The 16,802-nt window shown below is 37.7% G+C and overlaps 2 protein-coding genes across 2 annotated transcripts; one reads left to right on the forward strand and one right to left on the reverse strand.

The window, feature by feature from the left end:
- Positions 1–400: 400 nt before the first annotated feature.
- Positions 401–7,124, reverse strand: LOC113666232 (protein NipSnap homolog 1). The gene is made up of 9 exons (XM_089189054.1): positions 6,633–7,124; positions 5,815–5,860; positions 5,568–5,662; positions 4,857–4,927; positions 4,106–4,246; positions 3,374–3,405; positions 3,041–3,135; positions 2,609–2,692; positions 401–2,134 (listed from the first exon to the last, which is right to left on the reverse strand). The coding sequence occupies exons 1-9, from the start codon at positions 6,850–6,852 to the stop codon at positions 2,070–2,072; spliced, it is 849 nt and encodes a 282-aa protein (XP_089045180.1). The 5' UTR covers positions 6,853–7,124; the 3' UTR covers positions 401–2,069.
- Positions 7,125–11,911: 4,787 nt separating this feature from the next.
- On the forward strand, positions 11,912–14,955 carry LOC113666234 (orexin/Hypocretin receptor type 1). Its single transcript, XM_089189057.1, has 2 exons — positions 11,912–11,998; positions 12,067–14,955. The coding sequence occupies exons 1-2, from the start codon at positions 11,948–11,950 to the stop codon at positions 13,309–13,311; spliced, it is 1,296 nt and encodes a 431-aa protein (XP_089045183.1). The 5' UTR covers positions 11,912–11,947; the 3' UTR covers positions 13,312–14,955.
- The last annotated feature ends 1,847 nt before the right edge of the window (positions 14,956–16,802 follow it).

A 16,802-nucleotide genomic window follows, 5' to 3' on the forward strand; every position in this document is an offset into this window, starting at 1 on the left:
GCAGTGCTCAAAAGAAAAGAAGAGACAGAGAAAAATTACCTTGTAAAAGAATCAATTAAACGTGTTCAGCGTCCCATAAAACTTTGAAAAACCAATCATGTTTTTGAAAAGAGAAAATTCTCTCGTCATTCGCAGTAATTTGGCGCGAAATTTTCTGGAACGACAATCTGCCGATGTCCCCCACACACGAGGCTTAACCCACGACTTCTTGCCGTGTCCTTTACGCGACTAGGCGAGAATTATTCCGGTAAGGCTGCATTTGACTAATGCTAAGAACAGCTTGAGAACCTCTTTGCGGATGTCAATTCATTTTACGAGGTTCAGTTTGAGACCCAGGCGGCTCACACTAACCAAAATATACCTAAGTGCCCCCTCCCCCATAAAAAATAAACAGTCTGTGTAACAAACTTTTCCAGAGAATTTATTGTGTCTTTAAAGTACACCACACTTTAACTCTCGCCCCCATTTCTTCAAAACCTTCACTGAAAAACGGTTTACAAGCACATGCTACTGTTACAAGGCAAAAACAGTCCAGCAACATACACATTTTGAACGTGAATCGACTGAAAGCAAGGCCATTCTGACAAAATTATGTGACGAAACTTTACTTACATGCCACAGTTCACATATTGCATTCAACGAGCTAATGTAAATTCATTATTGGCAACCTTTTCATAGCATCATATCTATCTTGTTTTTTACCAATCCGCTAATCATGTCGTAATAGCTAAATGCTGCGTTTAATTCTCCCCAATTCTACGTCTACAATCCACAACCACGTGAAAGAATAAAAAGACCAGTAATTTCATCTTAACATTTAACAGACACGAGTTTTTCTACCTTTATCTTGGTCTTCTACATGGAGCGAAGTAACTTATATTGGTAGCGAAGTAACTTATTTGATGGAGCAATCTAACTTTCGAGTGGAGCGGTCTAACTTTTGGTTGGAGCGATCTAACCATGGTGCGATCTAACCGTAATTCGTAAATAACGAGTCAAGATTCGTTTGTTTTGTACTCGACATTTAATTTGGCAGAAAAGCACAAATTGACAGCTACTATTTCAGTTCTGCTCTCTGATTAATTTTCAAGGTCTGAATGGTCCCGCTTTCAGTTTATGAACTGTAAACCTCTCGAAACAGCCTCACCCGGGAAAAAGAAATCAAATAAATATTTCAGGAAGAAGAATGGAACATTTGGTAACACCAATAGCATACTTCCATGTCACAATGAAAGCAAATGCTTTAAATAAAATGCCAGATTGTGGTTCAGAAAAATAAAATGCTCATGTAGTAATTATTCAAAGATGTAAATGAAAAAAAAAGTTACCCCACATACACAAATCAGGCATAAACCCACACACAAGTCCCTTAAAAATTGAGACATTACAGCTTCTCAATGAGCTATGAGTATCAGAATGAATCACAAGATCATTATCTGTGATTTTTTAGAGTAATACTGATCAAATGACCAGGTTTAGAATTAACTGCTAAATATATAGGATATGACAATAATTTTTCCCTGAATTTTCCTAACATAATCAATACACATATCTTATAAAAGAGGTAGTGATTGGTCATCAAGAAAGAGGCATTTTTTATAAAATCAATTAACCCAAATCAGCTGAGTATAACAGTAGGTCTAAGAGTATACATTTATCTTTAAGCTGTGTTCCTCTACACAGACTTTTCCTCGATTACATCACAAAAAAAAAAAAAAGGTCTCCCTTGAAACCATATAAATTTTTGTCTCTGTCATCAAAAGGTATAAATGAAATTGGTACTATTGTTGTGGAGCAAACCCTTTACTTCTCAAGATCTGAGAGTGAATTCTCTCAACTTATATCATCAGCACATTTCTCTGTTGGCTGGTTCTCAGAAAATATTCCCATAGTTGATAATTTGGTGATTCTCAATACTTATCTGCATGCCAGTGTACAAGAGCAGTGTGGAGAATCTATTTATTGATTGCTCCTGAGAGTCAAAGGGTTAATGAAGCAGGGCAAAAGTACAGGTATACGTGGCATTATAATCCTGATGTTGCCAAAAAGTACCAAAACATTTTGTGCATTTACTGAAGAGGTCCAAATGGCAAAGGAATCATTATTCTTGATTCCATTCGACGAATCAGCGGAACTAAAATACAAAATGGAAAAAAGTGTTAAAATTATGATCAATGACTGTTCATAATTTTTAATGATTGGAGATAAATTTGATTTTCATCACAGGTCAATTGAAATTCTTTTTCATTACAAATTATGATCAGATTGCTCCTTGGGAAAGAAGAATCCTCTAAAAATGTGCCTAACTCCCAGCGTGTGGCACAGAATTCGGGGCATCACTCCAAGGGTTCCATGCGCCAGCTACAATTTTTTTTTCTTCACTGATTCTTACAGCAACTCCTACAAGGAGTTATTGCAAGTAGCCTAACATTGTTTCTTTTCAAAATTCCTTTAAAAAAACTCCTTGGAAACAGATTCAGGGAAAGCCTTATTGAAGTAACACAAATATCAATCCCAACTGACAGGAAACCTCTATTGAGAGCAAAATTTTGTAACCCAAAGTAAACTCTGAAAAGAGATTCCATAATTTCATAAAGGTACGACATACCAGTGTTAGCAACACATGTGTCCCATCCAGGCCTGTTCCACATATTCTGCCTTATCTTCTGTCTGGTTGCAAGATCTTCATAAGCTTTATGAAATATATGAAAAATCATAATTTTCATAAAAGGTTTGATGTTTTAACCCTTTAACTCCCATGAGTGACCAAGACAGAATTTCCCCTTACAATATCAATGCAATATCAACCATCTAAGTGATGAGAATATAGAAAAATATCAATTTGGGGATAATTAGTTGATCTAATACTAAATTATCCGAACTAACATTGTAAGAATTATCTGGTTGACAGTAAGGATGTACCTTTTAAAGGGTTAAAAGGTAGCTGTAACAAAGGTAGTATTGTTCCCAGACAAACTTTTGGAAAGGACTGCACAATGATACAGAATTTGTAAAACATGTGAAGTGGAACAAGACCTACCCCAAATGTGGTGAACAACATAAAGTTCTCCTATCTGGGAAAATAAGCCAGCCACAGCATCATCATCTTGTTGACGAATCTGAATAGCTTGACCCCTGGAAAATAAAACAAGGAGCAAGGAGTCAAAACCTTTACCAACTGTAATTTATACCCACTTGTTATATCAGATAACACTAAAAAGATACAAAAAGTGCTCGGGTATGAACACTGCTACCAAGATTTGAGAGGGAAAGGAACAGCATCTTAAGAGTTGTGCTAGACATTGCAGATCTAAACTTTCCTATGAATAGTAATATTTCAGCCAAGATACAAGAATGCCTTTGTGCTTCTTACCAATTGTTTCCCCACTCAATAAGGGTACCAGGCTGAAAATTTCAGAAAAACAAGTAGTTAGCAGTTTATGGATATGAAGGTCTTGAAATGCAAACATACTTCATAAACAACAGTTTTGTTTACTCACCCAAATACATGAGTGGAAAAAGTACATATACTTATATTGATCCCTTCTGATAAAATGCCTCTTACAGTGAAGCATGAAAATCATATTTTTTTTTTCACATTGTTTATTTCAAGAAGCAGACAGCTTTCCATTAAAAGAAAAGATTAAAGAAAATGTTTAACTTAGCTTAAACCCTTTAACTCCCACAAGTGACCAGGACAGAATTTCTCCTTACAATATTAAATACAATATCAACCAGATAAGTGATGAGAATAAAGAAAAATATCAATTTGGGGATAATTAGTTGATCCAATACAAAATTCTCTGAACTAACATTATAAGAATCACAGTTTTTACTGTGGCATATTTGGTCATGTGACCCATTAAAACCAATCACACCTGAATGCAAATAATTTACTGGTCCTAAAAGTGGTTATAAAACAGAAAAAAAGTGTGTCTAAAAAGCCTAGGTATTACTGTAACATGAGGGTATTGTTTACACCAATAAAAACTAAGACTGAAGTCTGAGAATCATTCTAGATTAATTTTCCACAGCTAATAAATGCACAAAAAAGGAATGGATTTTGTTTTTGAAAAAAAAGCCTTCCCTGCAACAGGTCTTTTACCTTAAGATGATACGTTCTCAGTTCATAGATATGGCTTGGGGCTCGTGCCTCTGGTTCACCAAAAAAGGTGAATTCATGGAGAAGTTGAGTTTCCCTGTTATTCAACATTGTTCGTCTCTTTCTTGCAAACTCAAGATACTCCTGGAGAGAGAAGCCAATATCTTTAGTACATTTACAATTCATCTTCTGCTGTTAACCCCTTAACACTAAGAGTGACTAGCAGCTAATTTCTCCCTGTAATATCACCTCTGAATCAAACACTAGGGTCCTAAGAAAAAAGGAAATGAGAAGCCCTTGATTGTTAAACAAATTCTCTTGATCAACACCTCAGGAAATGTACAGAGAACAGTATGGAGAATATGCATACCCATAATTGGGTGTAAACAGTGAGAGCTGGTTGACAAGGTGCAACTGTACCTTTCTAGTGATGTGAAAAGCAGAAATTCAGAATTGTGTTTACATTGATATCAGTGACGAGATATCTAAACTTGTGCGCTTCAAATTGCTTTAATATAAACAAAATTTTCAACAAAACTTCTTGGACAAGGACTTCTTGGTCTCCACTAACTGCATTTTCATGATGGTAGGACAAAAGGAGAGGTTGACTGAGAAACTGTTTTCTTACTTGGACAGTAAGATACATTGTACTTAGTATTTCTAAAGTATTTCTGAAAAAATTCAGTTTTTTTCATAGCCTTCACCATACCAAGAAATAGGGGCAGTTAAAAGTAAAAAAATTAAATTTACCAACCTTGTTTTCTCTGACATACTGCTTAGCCTTCATCACAGAGTTGAACCCTCCTCTGTACTTCCAAAAATGAACTAAAAACCAAACAAAAAAGCAATTTAAACTCTTCACCCTTTGACTCCTTAGAGTTATCATCATGTAATTTATAATCCCACTGAATCAAACATTAACATCAAGAGAAGAAAGGAAATTATTACCCACTAAAGAAGCTCTTGATTACTGAACAAATTCTCTTTATCAGTACCTTTCAAATAGTGTAGAGAATATGCATACTGATGTTAGGGTGTAAAAGAGTAAGACTCTTTAGTGATGGCATGGGGGGGGGGGGTGTGTAACTGTGGCTAAAAAAAGAAGCCAAACTTCTGCAATTGATTCACTTTACGAGACCAATCATGAAGCAGAAATACCACAGCATGATGTTTTAATATCAACATTCCTCAAGAAATTTTCCTGAAACTGCTGAATTTGGATACCAAATAACATGTTCACCCTTTAAACCATGAAAGCCCCTAGCATGTTATTTCTCCTTACAGGAATTCTGCTGAATCATTCATAATGATTATGAGAATAAAGGAAATAATTGCCAACCTAAGAAGCTCTGAGTGTTAAACAATTCTCCTTAGCAGTACCAAAGGAAATGTATAGAGAGGAGTATCGAGAATAGAGATACTGATATTAGGGTTTAGAAGGTTAATATTTGAATGTTTTACATACTTGCTTGATCAAGTCTTCCAAACATAGTTGTCCAGGCTCCTACCAACTCACCAGGAAATTGATCATCTTCACTAATTTTTGGTAAAAACTCTGATCTGAAACAATTTCATAACAAAAATATTGTAAACTACTTGAAGATCGTGAAGGAAAATTCTCTCATCTGTTTTGCATAAAGTAGGAGAGAAAACTGAAGGGTCAAAGGTAGTCAACAACTACAATAAAAGCCTTGATCTCATGAGATACTTACACCAGACCCACATAATCTTCAATACACTCAGGCTTTACATCATTGACTACAAAGAAGACACAAAACACAGAGGTTGTTAAAATGGGGAAGGGCACAGTGGTTTCAGAATAAAATGACAAGACAAGCCAGCAAGAAAATAAATGTTGATTGGTATGCATGTCAAGTTGGACTGAAGGAATTGATTCAAAATACATAGCAAGTCTGGAAACGTTCACTTTATCTGTAGCCCTCTGAAATCTTCACCCTCCCCTGCTGTCACCTCCTGCAACCTCCCAGCTCTGTAAGAGTCCACATGCTTTCTCATGAAATTCTGCAACAGCCTTTTCAAACTCCTGTTAGCTAAAGAAAGCACCTTGAAAGTCCTTGTCCAATTTAATATTGTACGCTTTCCATTACTCGTGGTCGAAGTTAAAATTTTATCCCCCCCCCCCCCCCTTCCCCACCATCACTCCTTTGAGCCCACAGACGAGTTTGATAAGAGTTGCTAGAATCGTATTATTAAATATCTGCAACAGTAATTAAGTATTTTTATATTTTACTCTCTTCGCTATATTTCGCAAATAATATTAATTTCTTTTAAGCTTTGCACTGCAGTTCATCTATGTTCTCAGTGGGATCAACCTGATTTCAGTAATGCCAGTACTCTCAGTACTCTCGATTTAATGTTCCATTTATTAAACTTCCTTCCCTTTTTCATATAATTTTGACACTTTCGTGATTACAAGCAAGCTGGTACTACAAATAAGGCTTAGAAATATTACAACCCCTGTTAAGTGATGAACTACAAAAAATGTAGTCAATTTACAAATAAAACTTACATTCAAACTCATAGAGGGTTTCCTTCTCCGTCAAAACTTTCGAGTGCGCGTCTGTCGGCTTCTCAACTTGTGATCCAAAAAGGGTTGAGAAAAAACTTTCCTCTTTTCTTTTGCCGCTAGTAACCGACAGAGCTCTGACTGATACAAACCCTTCTCTACCAGGTAAAATTGATCTTCGAAAGAGCAAAGTTGCTCGCTTGGCCACTGAAATCGCCGCCATATTGAATTTGAATAGGCACGACGCTGATTCAACTAATTCTGTTGTCGCTGGCTCGTGACTTTCCTCACGTGGCCGTCACGAAGACATTTTTAATTGTAAATTGTGGTATTGTAGAACAAAACAGATTAGCCGTGAAACTGAAAAGCAGTCAGCGAAAAGTAACAGGACACCTTAGGAGTTCTCGGGGTTCAAAGCGACAAGGATCATCGAGCGGTTTTGAGAAGATCAAAGGGTCGGAAAATCCCGACTTACAAGATTTCAGAATCCGATACAAACAGCCACCTCACGAATTCTTCCCATGGAGAGCCACCCCCCCCCCCCCCCCTCAAAAACTCAGAGTCTTTTCTGTCATTCCCATTTCCTTTCAGGAGAGGGATTGACCGTACACACGTTAGAATTTTTAGGTGTAAGATTTTTTTCGCGTGTAAAAGACAAAGTGGACAGGGGTGGCTGCTTTACGGTGGTGAAACTTATAGGACAATTGTCGCGATGCAGTAATATACTCACATTCTCTGGAATTTCTAATCGATATTTAAGGGAATTTTGGACTACCTTGCACCCCGCTAGGATGGCATTTCCAAGTATCGTATTTAGAGAAATTTTGATAGAGTACCAAAGTAATTTCAACACTCAATCAGAGGGGAGGAAAATATCACAAGGAGCCAAAGAGAAGTCAAAATAAAAACAGGCAAACTTCTTGAGGCGCGAGCGACCAAGATCGTGATTGGTTTCAGTTTGGGTGATGCGGGTTTTTCTGCACCAATCAAAGAGCGGAGTAAGGTGAAACCAGGGAAATCAAGGATTACTTTTGACGCTTATGAAAATTGTTCATATCCTAATAAACAAGTCTGTCATTCAAGATAACATGGACACCGGCCTTTTTATCCCTTTTGAAATTAAAGGTGTTTGGGTATGCTTAGAAAGGAATAAAAGGAGTAAATTTCTAAAGAAACTGTGGTGTTGCGCCGGAGGGAGTACGACAAAGTATATAATGTCTGATTTTACCATCATTCATTAAGGACAGCCAACACGCGTTTGAAATTTTGCGCGACTTTAATTTCCCTGGCCATCACAATCTTCTTTTCATTGTGGATATTACATCTCTTTAAATTCTCATCCCCAATGACGAAGGTCTCCTGCATCAAACATTTTTCGATCCACGCACTTTTAAGCTTTGAAACACTACTCCGTGTAGCCGAACTAGCTCTAACACTCAATTGCTTTTCATTCGGTGGCAACTATTACAAACAGACTAATGGCGTAGCCACGGGAACCAAAATAAGACCCAGTTACGCCAATCTTTTGATAGGTTTTATCGAACACCAATTTTTTAGTCAAAACAACGGAACTAAACCTGCACTCGGCTACGGTCGCTACATTGAAGACTGCATCGGCGCAACGTCTTCTACCAGAGAAAACTCACTCAATTTCTAACCGCCGTCAATTGCCTTCACCCGGCTCTGAAATATCCCTGGGATATTTCCGACACTTCTTGGCTTTTCTAGAATCAAATTTTAATTGAAGGTAACGGTCTATGTACTAGTGCTACAAACCTAAAGACACCCATATTTACTTTGAGTATTAGTTTCTTATACTTCGTCGTTTGTACAGTGACGATTCTGATTTTGATTGTCATTATATGAAAATCACATATGTGAACCACTGATAAAGAAAAGGATATTGAAGCGATCTTCGCAGTTATGACAACTAGTTGAGCAGTAGTGAAAATGAGGCCTGAAAAAAAAGTCAGACCTGTACGGGATTTGAATCCATGACGTTTACGATACTGGTGCGGCGCTCTACCAACTGAGCTAACAAGCTAACTGGGAGCTGGTCAGTTATTTATCACCTCACGGGCTTATCTGGGACTAACACAATGACCAGCTCCCAGTTTCTTTTTTCCCAAAAAATTAGAGGGGATATGCCAGTTTTTCGATAAATGTGGCTATCCTGTTTCTGTCGTTCAAGCGAGCCACCACCGCGCCCAACAAATTGAATTGATCGACAGTCAGCACCAAAGTGGACAGGGGTTGGATGCTCTGTGGTGGTGAAACCTATAGGACAATTTTCGCGTCAAAAACATAGGCAACGTTTTGGAATTAGAATACCGATCGCATTCCATCCTCTCTTACGTTTCACCTTCACAACCACGCATTAGTTGAATGAAAAGTGCTTATCATTCGACTAATTTGTTATTGTTTTTTCGTCACATTATTTACACCAATAGCGTAACTCCATTTTCTGCATATAAACATACACAACCCACAATTCCTCCATTCGCACTGACAAAGGGCTAACGCTCGAAACATCAGCTTTAAAACTCTTTACGGTGGCCAATTTACGTTATCAACTTAGTTGATAAGACCAAAGTGCCCTGTTACACTCTCCCACCGATGAAGCACCAGTTGCTTTAGAAACTTACCCCTTTTGTAAATCAAGACAATTTGGTTGTATCATGCAACTGAGTTGATAGTGTCAAGAGTTTCTGTATCCAACGTTTCAAGCGTTCGCCCTTCGTCAGAGCGAAACAAAGGGCTAACGCTCGAAACGTCAGATTTAGAAACTCTCTAGGATGGCCAATTTACATTATCAACTGAGTTAATAAAATGAAATTATCTATGCTTAGAAAATGGTTTTGCAGCGTAAGAAATTTTGACAAGGGGTTAGGTGAGGGCGAATAACGCCATTTGAGCGCCACTGTAATCAAATGTTTCAAGTATTTGTGCAAAAAGCGTAGGATTGAATCAACGACATGTTACATAGACAATTAATTATGCAAAAACATGATAAGTAGACAACTCATACAATGATGGCGCTTTAAAAACGTATCTCTTAAATTACACTCCACAAGAGAATACAGTTTATCATCTCTTCACTCAAATCTTTGTGAGTGTCAGCCATACGAAGCCTCATCTACCAAGATATTGTTGGTGAATTAGAGCGTTCTTTGATTAAGCTTACCAACACCATAACCAAAGAAATCACAGTGGCCTTCAGAAAAATAATAAATATCACAAGAGGCCACTCACAAAATGTAAGAGAGGAAAACCAATCCAAACACGTATCACTTATGATACCCGTTTGAAAATTTCTTTACCAATTTTCCATTTTTGTACGTTTCGTTTTCAACAAGGGGTGTTGAATAAACATTTCTGATATAGTTTAATTACGCTTTTTCTCTGTTAATTTAAAATAGGGCGGACAAGTGAACAAATAAAAGAGAGGGGAAAAAGGGAAAAACAACAAGAGAGTATTAAAAATGAATGAGTCGATGAATCATTGGAAGAAAAAAAGGCTTAAGACAGGCTGTGAGGAAGGAACTTAGAATAATTTTTCCAGAGCCAAGCGCTCTATGATGACAATTTACGTTCGTTTAGATATTTCATTTGATAACACATTTCCAAAACAATTTTTTAATTGCTGAGTTCTTAACAAGAGAAGCGAAAATTTTCACGTCTGGCTTGACTGGTCGTCAAATGGCTTAGGAAGAAGGAAAAACGATTTTAATCCTAATGTTAACACTCATGATGAAGCCATGTTCCCATCGTTAACAGTTCGGCTAAAATTGTTTTCTATCATTTGATGCCTGTCTAATCCATACGCCAGGTTATTCTTAAGCAAAATTTAACGAGTCTTGTTTTCACATTAAAGATGAACAATGATCGTGAATTCAAAACACCAGACGTGGCATAAATTAAACGAAGTTCTCCGCCGGGCACTCGCACCCAAATAATAAAAGATAATGATAATTCTAGAGAGCCAGATTTAAACTGGTTATTTTCAACTTCCACGCTGAATACAGCTGTTGCTGTGCGAAGATAAATGCTGGCTTCTGCGTCCTAATCACCCCTGAGTTAAATTACCAATTTGACGTTAATTACATCTTAAACAGCCTTAAACTGCTGCTCTGCAATTGGTTGTTTTACCAAAATTTGACTAATAGCTTTCGAAAATGATAATTGAGTTTTACATAGCTAAAGTAACCCTGTTTAAAAGCCCCCATAGAAACGAAGAAACAATACATCCTGTTATAATTAGGAACACAGGGTGATAATGTAAAACCGATTGATGGGATGGTGAAAAGTAAACGAAGGAATAACTACTTTCTGTATCCAACATCCCTATAGTCAAAGGTATAGAAAAACGTCACGTCAAGGACTATCGAAACAAACCGCTGTGCAATTACTTGCGTGAAAAAGACTTCTCATCACAGAATTGACGCCTAAAAGTCAGTTCGATTGTAAACAAATAATTTCTCTTGTTCTCTCAAAAAGACAATGATTGTTAAGGAAAATAGATGGTAAATAAAGTTCTCTCACTTTTTTTTTTCTTTTGCTATGCAGCTTAGTTTCTTATAGCTGTTAAATTCTATCGTCTTTTTTCCTCAAACACGCAGGCGTCACTCCCGACTGTGCAATGTAAGTTGAGCAATTCAGACGGTTTTACCTCCAGTTGTGGTTTTATTTAATTCATTTCTACTCAGTACGTAAATGACCAAAAGGTGGCAGCTGTTCCTGGTTGTAATGGGCTTACGTATTTGATAGCTTCAAGTTCTGTTTACTATTTTCTTTCAAATTTTAATATCCGTTCCCGAAAAAATGTCGCACCATTTTGATGAAGAGCTTCGTGGAGGGTAAACAGGATAGAGAATGCGCTTTTTATTTTTTGGCTCAACATCAATGTTACGATTATCAACAGCCACCTTATAACAAATTTTGAATCTTTTACGTCCCGCGTCGCTCAATTATCTCAGTCAACACAGCGGGCAGTGTTTTAATTCATTTCTTAGTCCGAAACATATATATTGAAGGAGTGTTTGGCTGAGATATGAAGCTTTTCAGACTTTACCTATCAGAACTAAGTGGCTGAAGGGTTATTTTCAAAGGTGAACGCCGCTCTTCTACCATTTTCTGAATTGAAGCGGCATAAAAATACATCGCCGTAATTATAGACGAAGGTAATTGTTTTTATAATGGTTTTACAACCACTTTTCTGCTAATAGGTTTTTTGTTTGTGGAGTTTTGCCGTCAGTTTTCTAAATAGAAAACTAAATTGAAAAAAATTGATAAGCGAATGAAAATTAAAGGTCCATCGAATGAACGGTTTGGCTTATGAAAAGGACACTCGCTGTGAGATTCTCCAAAAGGTTAGTTGATGCTTTAGAGCTCGTTTTACGTCCAACAAGATGATTTTCACCTCCTTCTCAAATTTCAGTCACTTAAGCTTCGGCAACCAGCAGAAGGACTTTCTCTGATGATGTCGTCGTGCGCGCTAAACAACGGGACAGATGGCACCTCATACTCGTTCGTTCCTGAACCAGAGGGCTTACGAATTATTCGTACCGTAATTTTCAGCTTGTTAATGGCGCTTTCACTGGTTGGAAACTTTGTCGTGTGTCGCGCAGTGTGGAGACAGCGCAGAGCTAAACCGTTCGCTCATTACCTTGTCAGCAATTTGGCTTTTGCCGAAATTCTCGGCTCAGTTTGCGTGGTGTTTCGAGTCCATGCCGATGAACCGCCGTGGTCTTGGAAACTTGGTCCTGTTATGTGCAAGATCGTGGATCCTTTGCAAATAGCAAGTCTTCTAGTCGTCACAACAACCTTGGCGATTCTTGCTGTCTATCGTTGTCTCGTCCTCGTCAAGCCGCTCATTACCAAACCGACCAGCCGACAAGTTCGTTGTCTGATTATTATCACCTGGGTGGGATCCATTACGCTATCGATTCCTTCATCGGTTTTTCGTGTTGTGAAAGTGTACAGGATAAAATGTGTGGACTATCACATCTGCGAAGAAATATTTCCAGCAAGTTATTTCCATTACCAAAATACTTATTCCATTTTCATCTTTGTTATCAACTTTGTAGTGCCACTTTTGATAATGGCGGTGTCATACACTTTAGTCAGCAAGAAGATAAGGGAACATATCTTTGTTATCACCAGGCTCCGAAACGCGCAAAGTAAAGCTATGTCGGCAGCTTGTCCGTCTACTTGCTTAGGAGATATGGATGCAGCTGGAACTAACGCTAGAACTAGGGCAGGAGAAGACCAGGAAAATATCGAGGTAGCTGACATGGCAACAAACAGCAGGATAAACACGGACTCTCCGTACAGAAACATGGGAAAGAATAACAAGGAAACTGAGAACCCCCTGATGCCAAACAGCAACGAATCCTCGAGAAAAAACAAAGCCAGCTTTGACCTGGAGAGCGACATACTAAAGATGGTTTTTGCGATCGTGCTGATATTTGTAGTTTGCTATATTCCTTATCAAATTCAGTTCCTATTGTTTGAGTTTAACGTGGAGTCGTTCACACAATGGACCCATCGCTACGCTTTTTCCAGGTTTGCTTTTACTTTAACAAACTTACCAAATGCCCTGCATCCTGTTTTCTACGGAATGATGAGTAATTTCTACCGCAGAGCGTTCATTAGAATGATTTCGTGCCGAACGGCAGAATAATCATTTTAAGTCGCTCAAAATCTATTCGTTTTGACCCAAAATTGATGCGTCCAACCAACTCTGCTTTCGAAATGAATTGTATGCGTAAAATAAAATAGAAAACTAAACGACAAAGAAAGAAACAAAATTATAATGATTTTTACTGAATTGCAATTCAAAGGGGATCAAAGAGGGTGCTCATTAAGATAAAATGAATCAAATTAGTCGAAGATTGAATGGTGCAGTCTTTAAGGATTTCCAACCAAGCGACGATCACTATCGATTTAAATGAAGATGAAAACGGTCGATTATTGGAGAGGTTAGCACGACGTTGGTGGCAAATGACGTCAATGAAAAGTTGCCATCTGTCTTCAGCCGTTTCAATTATACTTTAAAACATTTGTATTAACCATCATCAAAAGATCTTTTGCCTCAATTTTCCAGTCTACATTTGACAGAAGGTTTGTGAGAAGAGGGTTGGTTTTCACCGTTTGCCGAATCGCTACAGTCGGTGACGATTCATTTTCAAGATCTTTAAATAGCTACAGTTGTGAAGAATTCAATTAAATTTGCAATTTTAGATAAGGTGTTGCAAGATAACTGGTTTTATCAACTGAGTTGATGATGTAAATTAGGCTCAGACAAAAAAACAAAGCAGTCAAAATAGCCAATCAGAATATAGGTAAATATCGCGAGTAGCCAATGAGAACTCAAAGTCAAAACACGCAAACTGCCTGAAGGCGGGAAACGGCGAGTGACCAATCAAAATTGGTTTTAGTTTTTCAGCTGATTGGCCGAGTTTTCCCCAACCAATCACGGAGCGATAACTCGATAAGCTTCGCGTCGTGGTTTCCTACTCTTATCTCGTGTTCTCCCAACCTCCCGCGTGTTTACATCAGGCTATGTAAACACGGAAACCATTTTACATTTCTTCGATTTTAACGAACATGTGCAGCAATATAATCTGTATATCTAAGCTTAGTTAAACCAATGCTATCTTTGGACGTTAGTTTACTGTGTATAGTAAACGCGTTATGCAGTTGTGCACTCTAGCAAAGAAGATTACAAAAATATTTGGGTCACAATAGCTACTTTAAATTATACTGTTCAGCTTCAAATTAATGCTTTTGTGAGCTAGGCTACCATTGTTTGTTTGTTAATGCAGCAACAGTATTATAATCATTAACATAGGTGGAAAGCGGTTTGTTCCTATTACTACTTGTATATATAGCTTCAGTTCAAATTAATCTTGTTACACGATAGAGCGCATTTCGATTGGGTGTTGTAAAACCCAAACTAAAGTTGTCTGAAAAGCCAACGAGAACTCAGAGTAAAAATAACTAAATTGCATAAAGCGCGGGAAAACGCGGGTGACCAAGTCACGATTGTTTTTAGTTTTTGACCAATCACAGGAGAAAGTGAAGCAAAACCAAAACAATTCTTGCTCACTTTCGACATTCAATTGAAAACCGCTCTATTTGTGAAGGCTAAGAAATGCATAAATGAGATTTTAGCTTTTAAGAGTATGATATCTGCATTGATCTGCTTAGCTTTGTTCTTACAAGTCATTTAAGGTGTAGGTAGAGGTATTGACAAAATTGTTGATCACAACTGTAATCCAACGAAGTGGGTGTAGAAAACAATTAAAAAAAGCGTTCTTAAAAATGTGTATTCATTCTTTTGATGGGAAATCCATTCAAATGGAATTAGTGTCAGAAATCGCATGAAATACTTTTGCACAACATTCTCAGCAAAACCAATCAAGTACGCCTCTTTGAACGTCCTCAGCGCACATCACAGCACTTGAAATAACGTTCAACGGTTGGGAAAATGCACGTATTTTATTTGAATTGGTCATTTTGTGGTATAATTGTGGTAGACAGACCAAGTTCAAGGATAAGCTGAGTTATGCACGCGTGTTCTTTTTGGTTTTTTACCTATGATATACATCGGCAGAAATATTGGACAAGATGGCGGCCGCGCTTGCGCATTTCGTCCATAATGGCGTCCAAAGATTTACGTCCAATCCCAAAGATTTACTTGCAGGTCTTCTTTTATTTTTCTTTTCATCAAATAGAAGATCTGCGGTGCTCAAATTCTATAAGTCATGGTACGAAACACTCTTCTTCGCAGATCGAGCCGTGATCGCCGCCATATTGAATTCTCTTGATATTCTATTTTTCCGGAGTGTAGTATGATATACCGCTGATAATTGTTAGCGGGTTCGAAATGTCCTTGATTTCTGGCGATAATAAGAGGACAAGACGCATGGAATAAGTAACTATTAACAAATGTAACACACTAGGCGCCGTCGAGTGTCACTGATGTTTTCACCACATTGACGTCAACTGTGATCTACTACCTGAACAGAACAGACCCATGGTAACATGTACAAGGAATCTATTTATCGATTTAAAACTTTACTTTCGAGCGCGCGCAAAAGGGAATTCTCGTCTTGAACTTAATTAGAACTGATTCATGCATTCGCAATAAACTCCACTGCATGTTAACTCTTTTGCTGAAGAGATTTTCCATCAGTGATTTGAACCTCTCCAAAGTTAAATTTCACATCCCAACGAACAATTTTTTTTTGTACCACTAATCCAACGATTCAGATGTTAAATTCGATCCTTAAAATAACTGAGTTACATTCTAAACCTTATCTTTGAAAATGTAAAAAAACATCACAATATACAAGGGATGATAAAAGTCATTAAAAATTCATTTATAAAAATCTATTTTAAAAAAATGTCCAGAGTCCTTGAGGCTTAAAAATATTCTACACAGCGCTTTAAGAAAAAAAAATTAAAAATTAAAAATAACACGTGCCCACTTCATCTTTCCAATCACGTTTGCAATTTCTGCCCCACAAAAAACACTGTTCAACTCATGTTTGGTAGTTTTGTTATGCACTTTTAGCCTTAACTGTCATATTTTATCGAGAGCCTAACGACTTGGGTCTATGACTGTGTTTGCTATAATTACGACACAGGTGGGCATATTTCGAGATAATAATCAACTTTTTGAGATGACTTCCTCTTAGACCAAAGGACCGAAACTAAAACAATGATTCATCTCGTTTAATACAGTACATGAACAGAAGATTAGTTTTAGCTTTTTTTTATCAGAGGCATTAAGGTCTGTAAACCATTTCAGTTCTATCCATCTTGTACCCTGTTTATATGCTACGCTTGTGTGATAGCAGCAGTTACACTTCAAAGAAACTTTCAAACAAAGAACGTGGAAGGCCGAGGAACTCATTCTGTCAACTCCACCTTCTAAGGATCCTTAGCCTGTAGAACAGGCGTAATTTTTTTTTTTGCGTTTTCAGGCGAACATAGGCAAGTTCGAAGCGTGAGTCATGCACTAGGAGGGGAGCGGGCGCTCACCGCGCTTTTTCCTCTGTCCCCTGACAAGCCGCTAAAAAATGACGCCTGAGCTGTAGGCTAAGGGATCGTCATCTTGGTCAACACTGCTATCACCTGAAGCTAAGTAAAAAACCTACTTGAAAA

This window comes from Pocillopora damicornis, chromosome 12 (assembly GCF_964200805.1).
Source record: "Pocillopora damicornis chromosome 12, jaPocDami1.2, whole genome shotgun sequence".
Taxonomy (NCBI): domain Eukaryota; kingdom Metazoa; phylum Cnidaria; class Anthozoa; order Scleractinia; family Pocilloporidae; genus Pocillopora; species Pocillopora damicornis.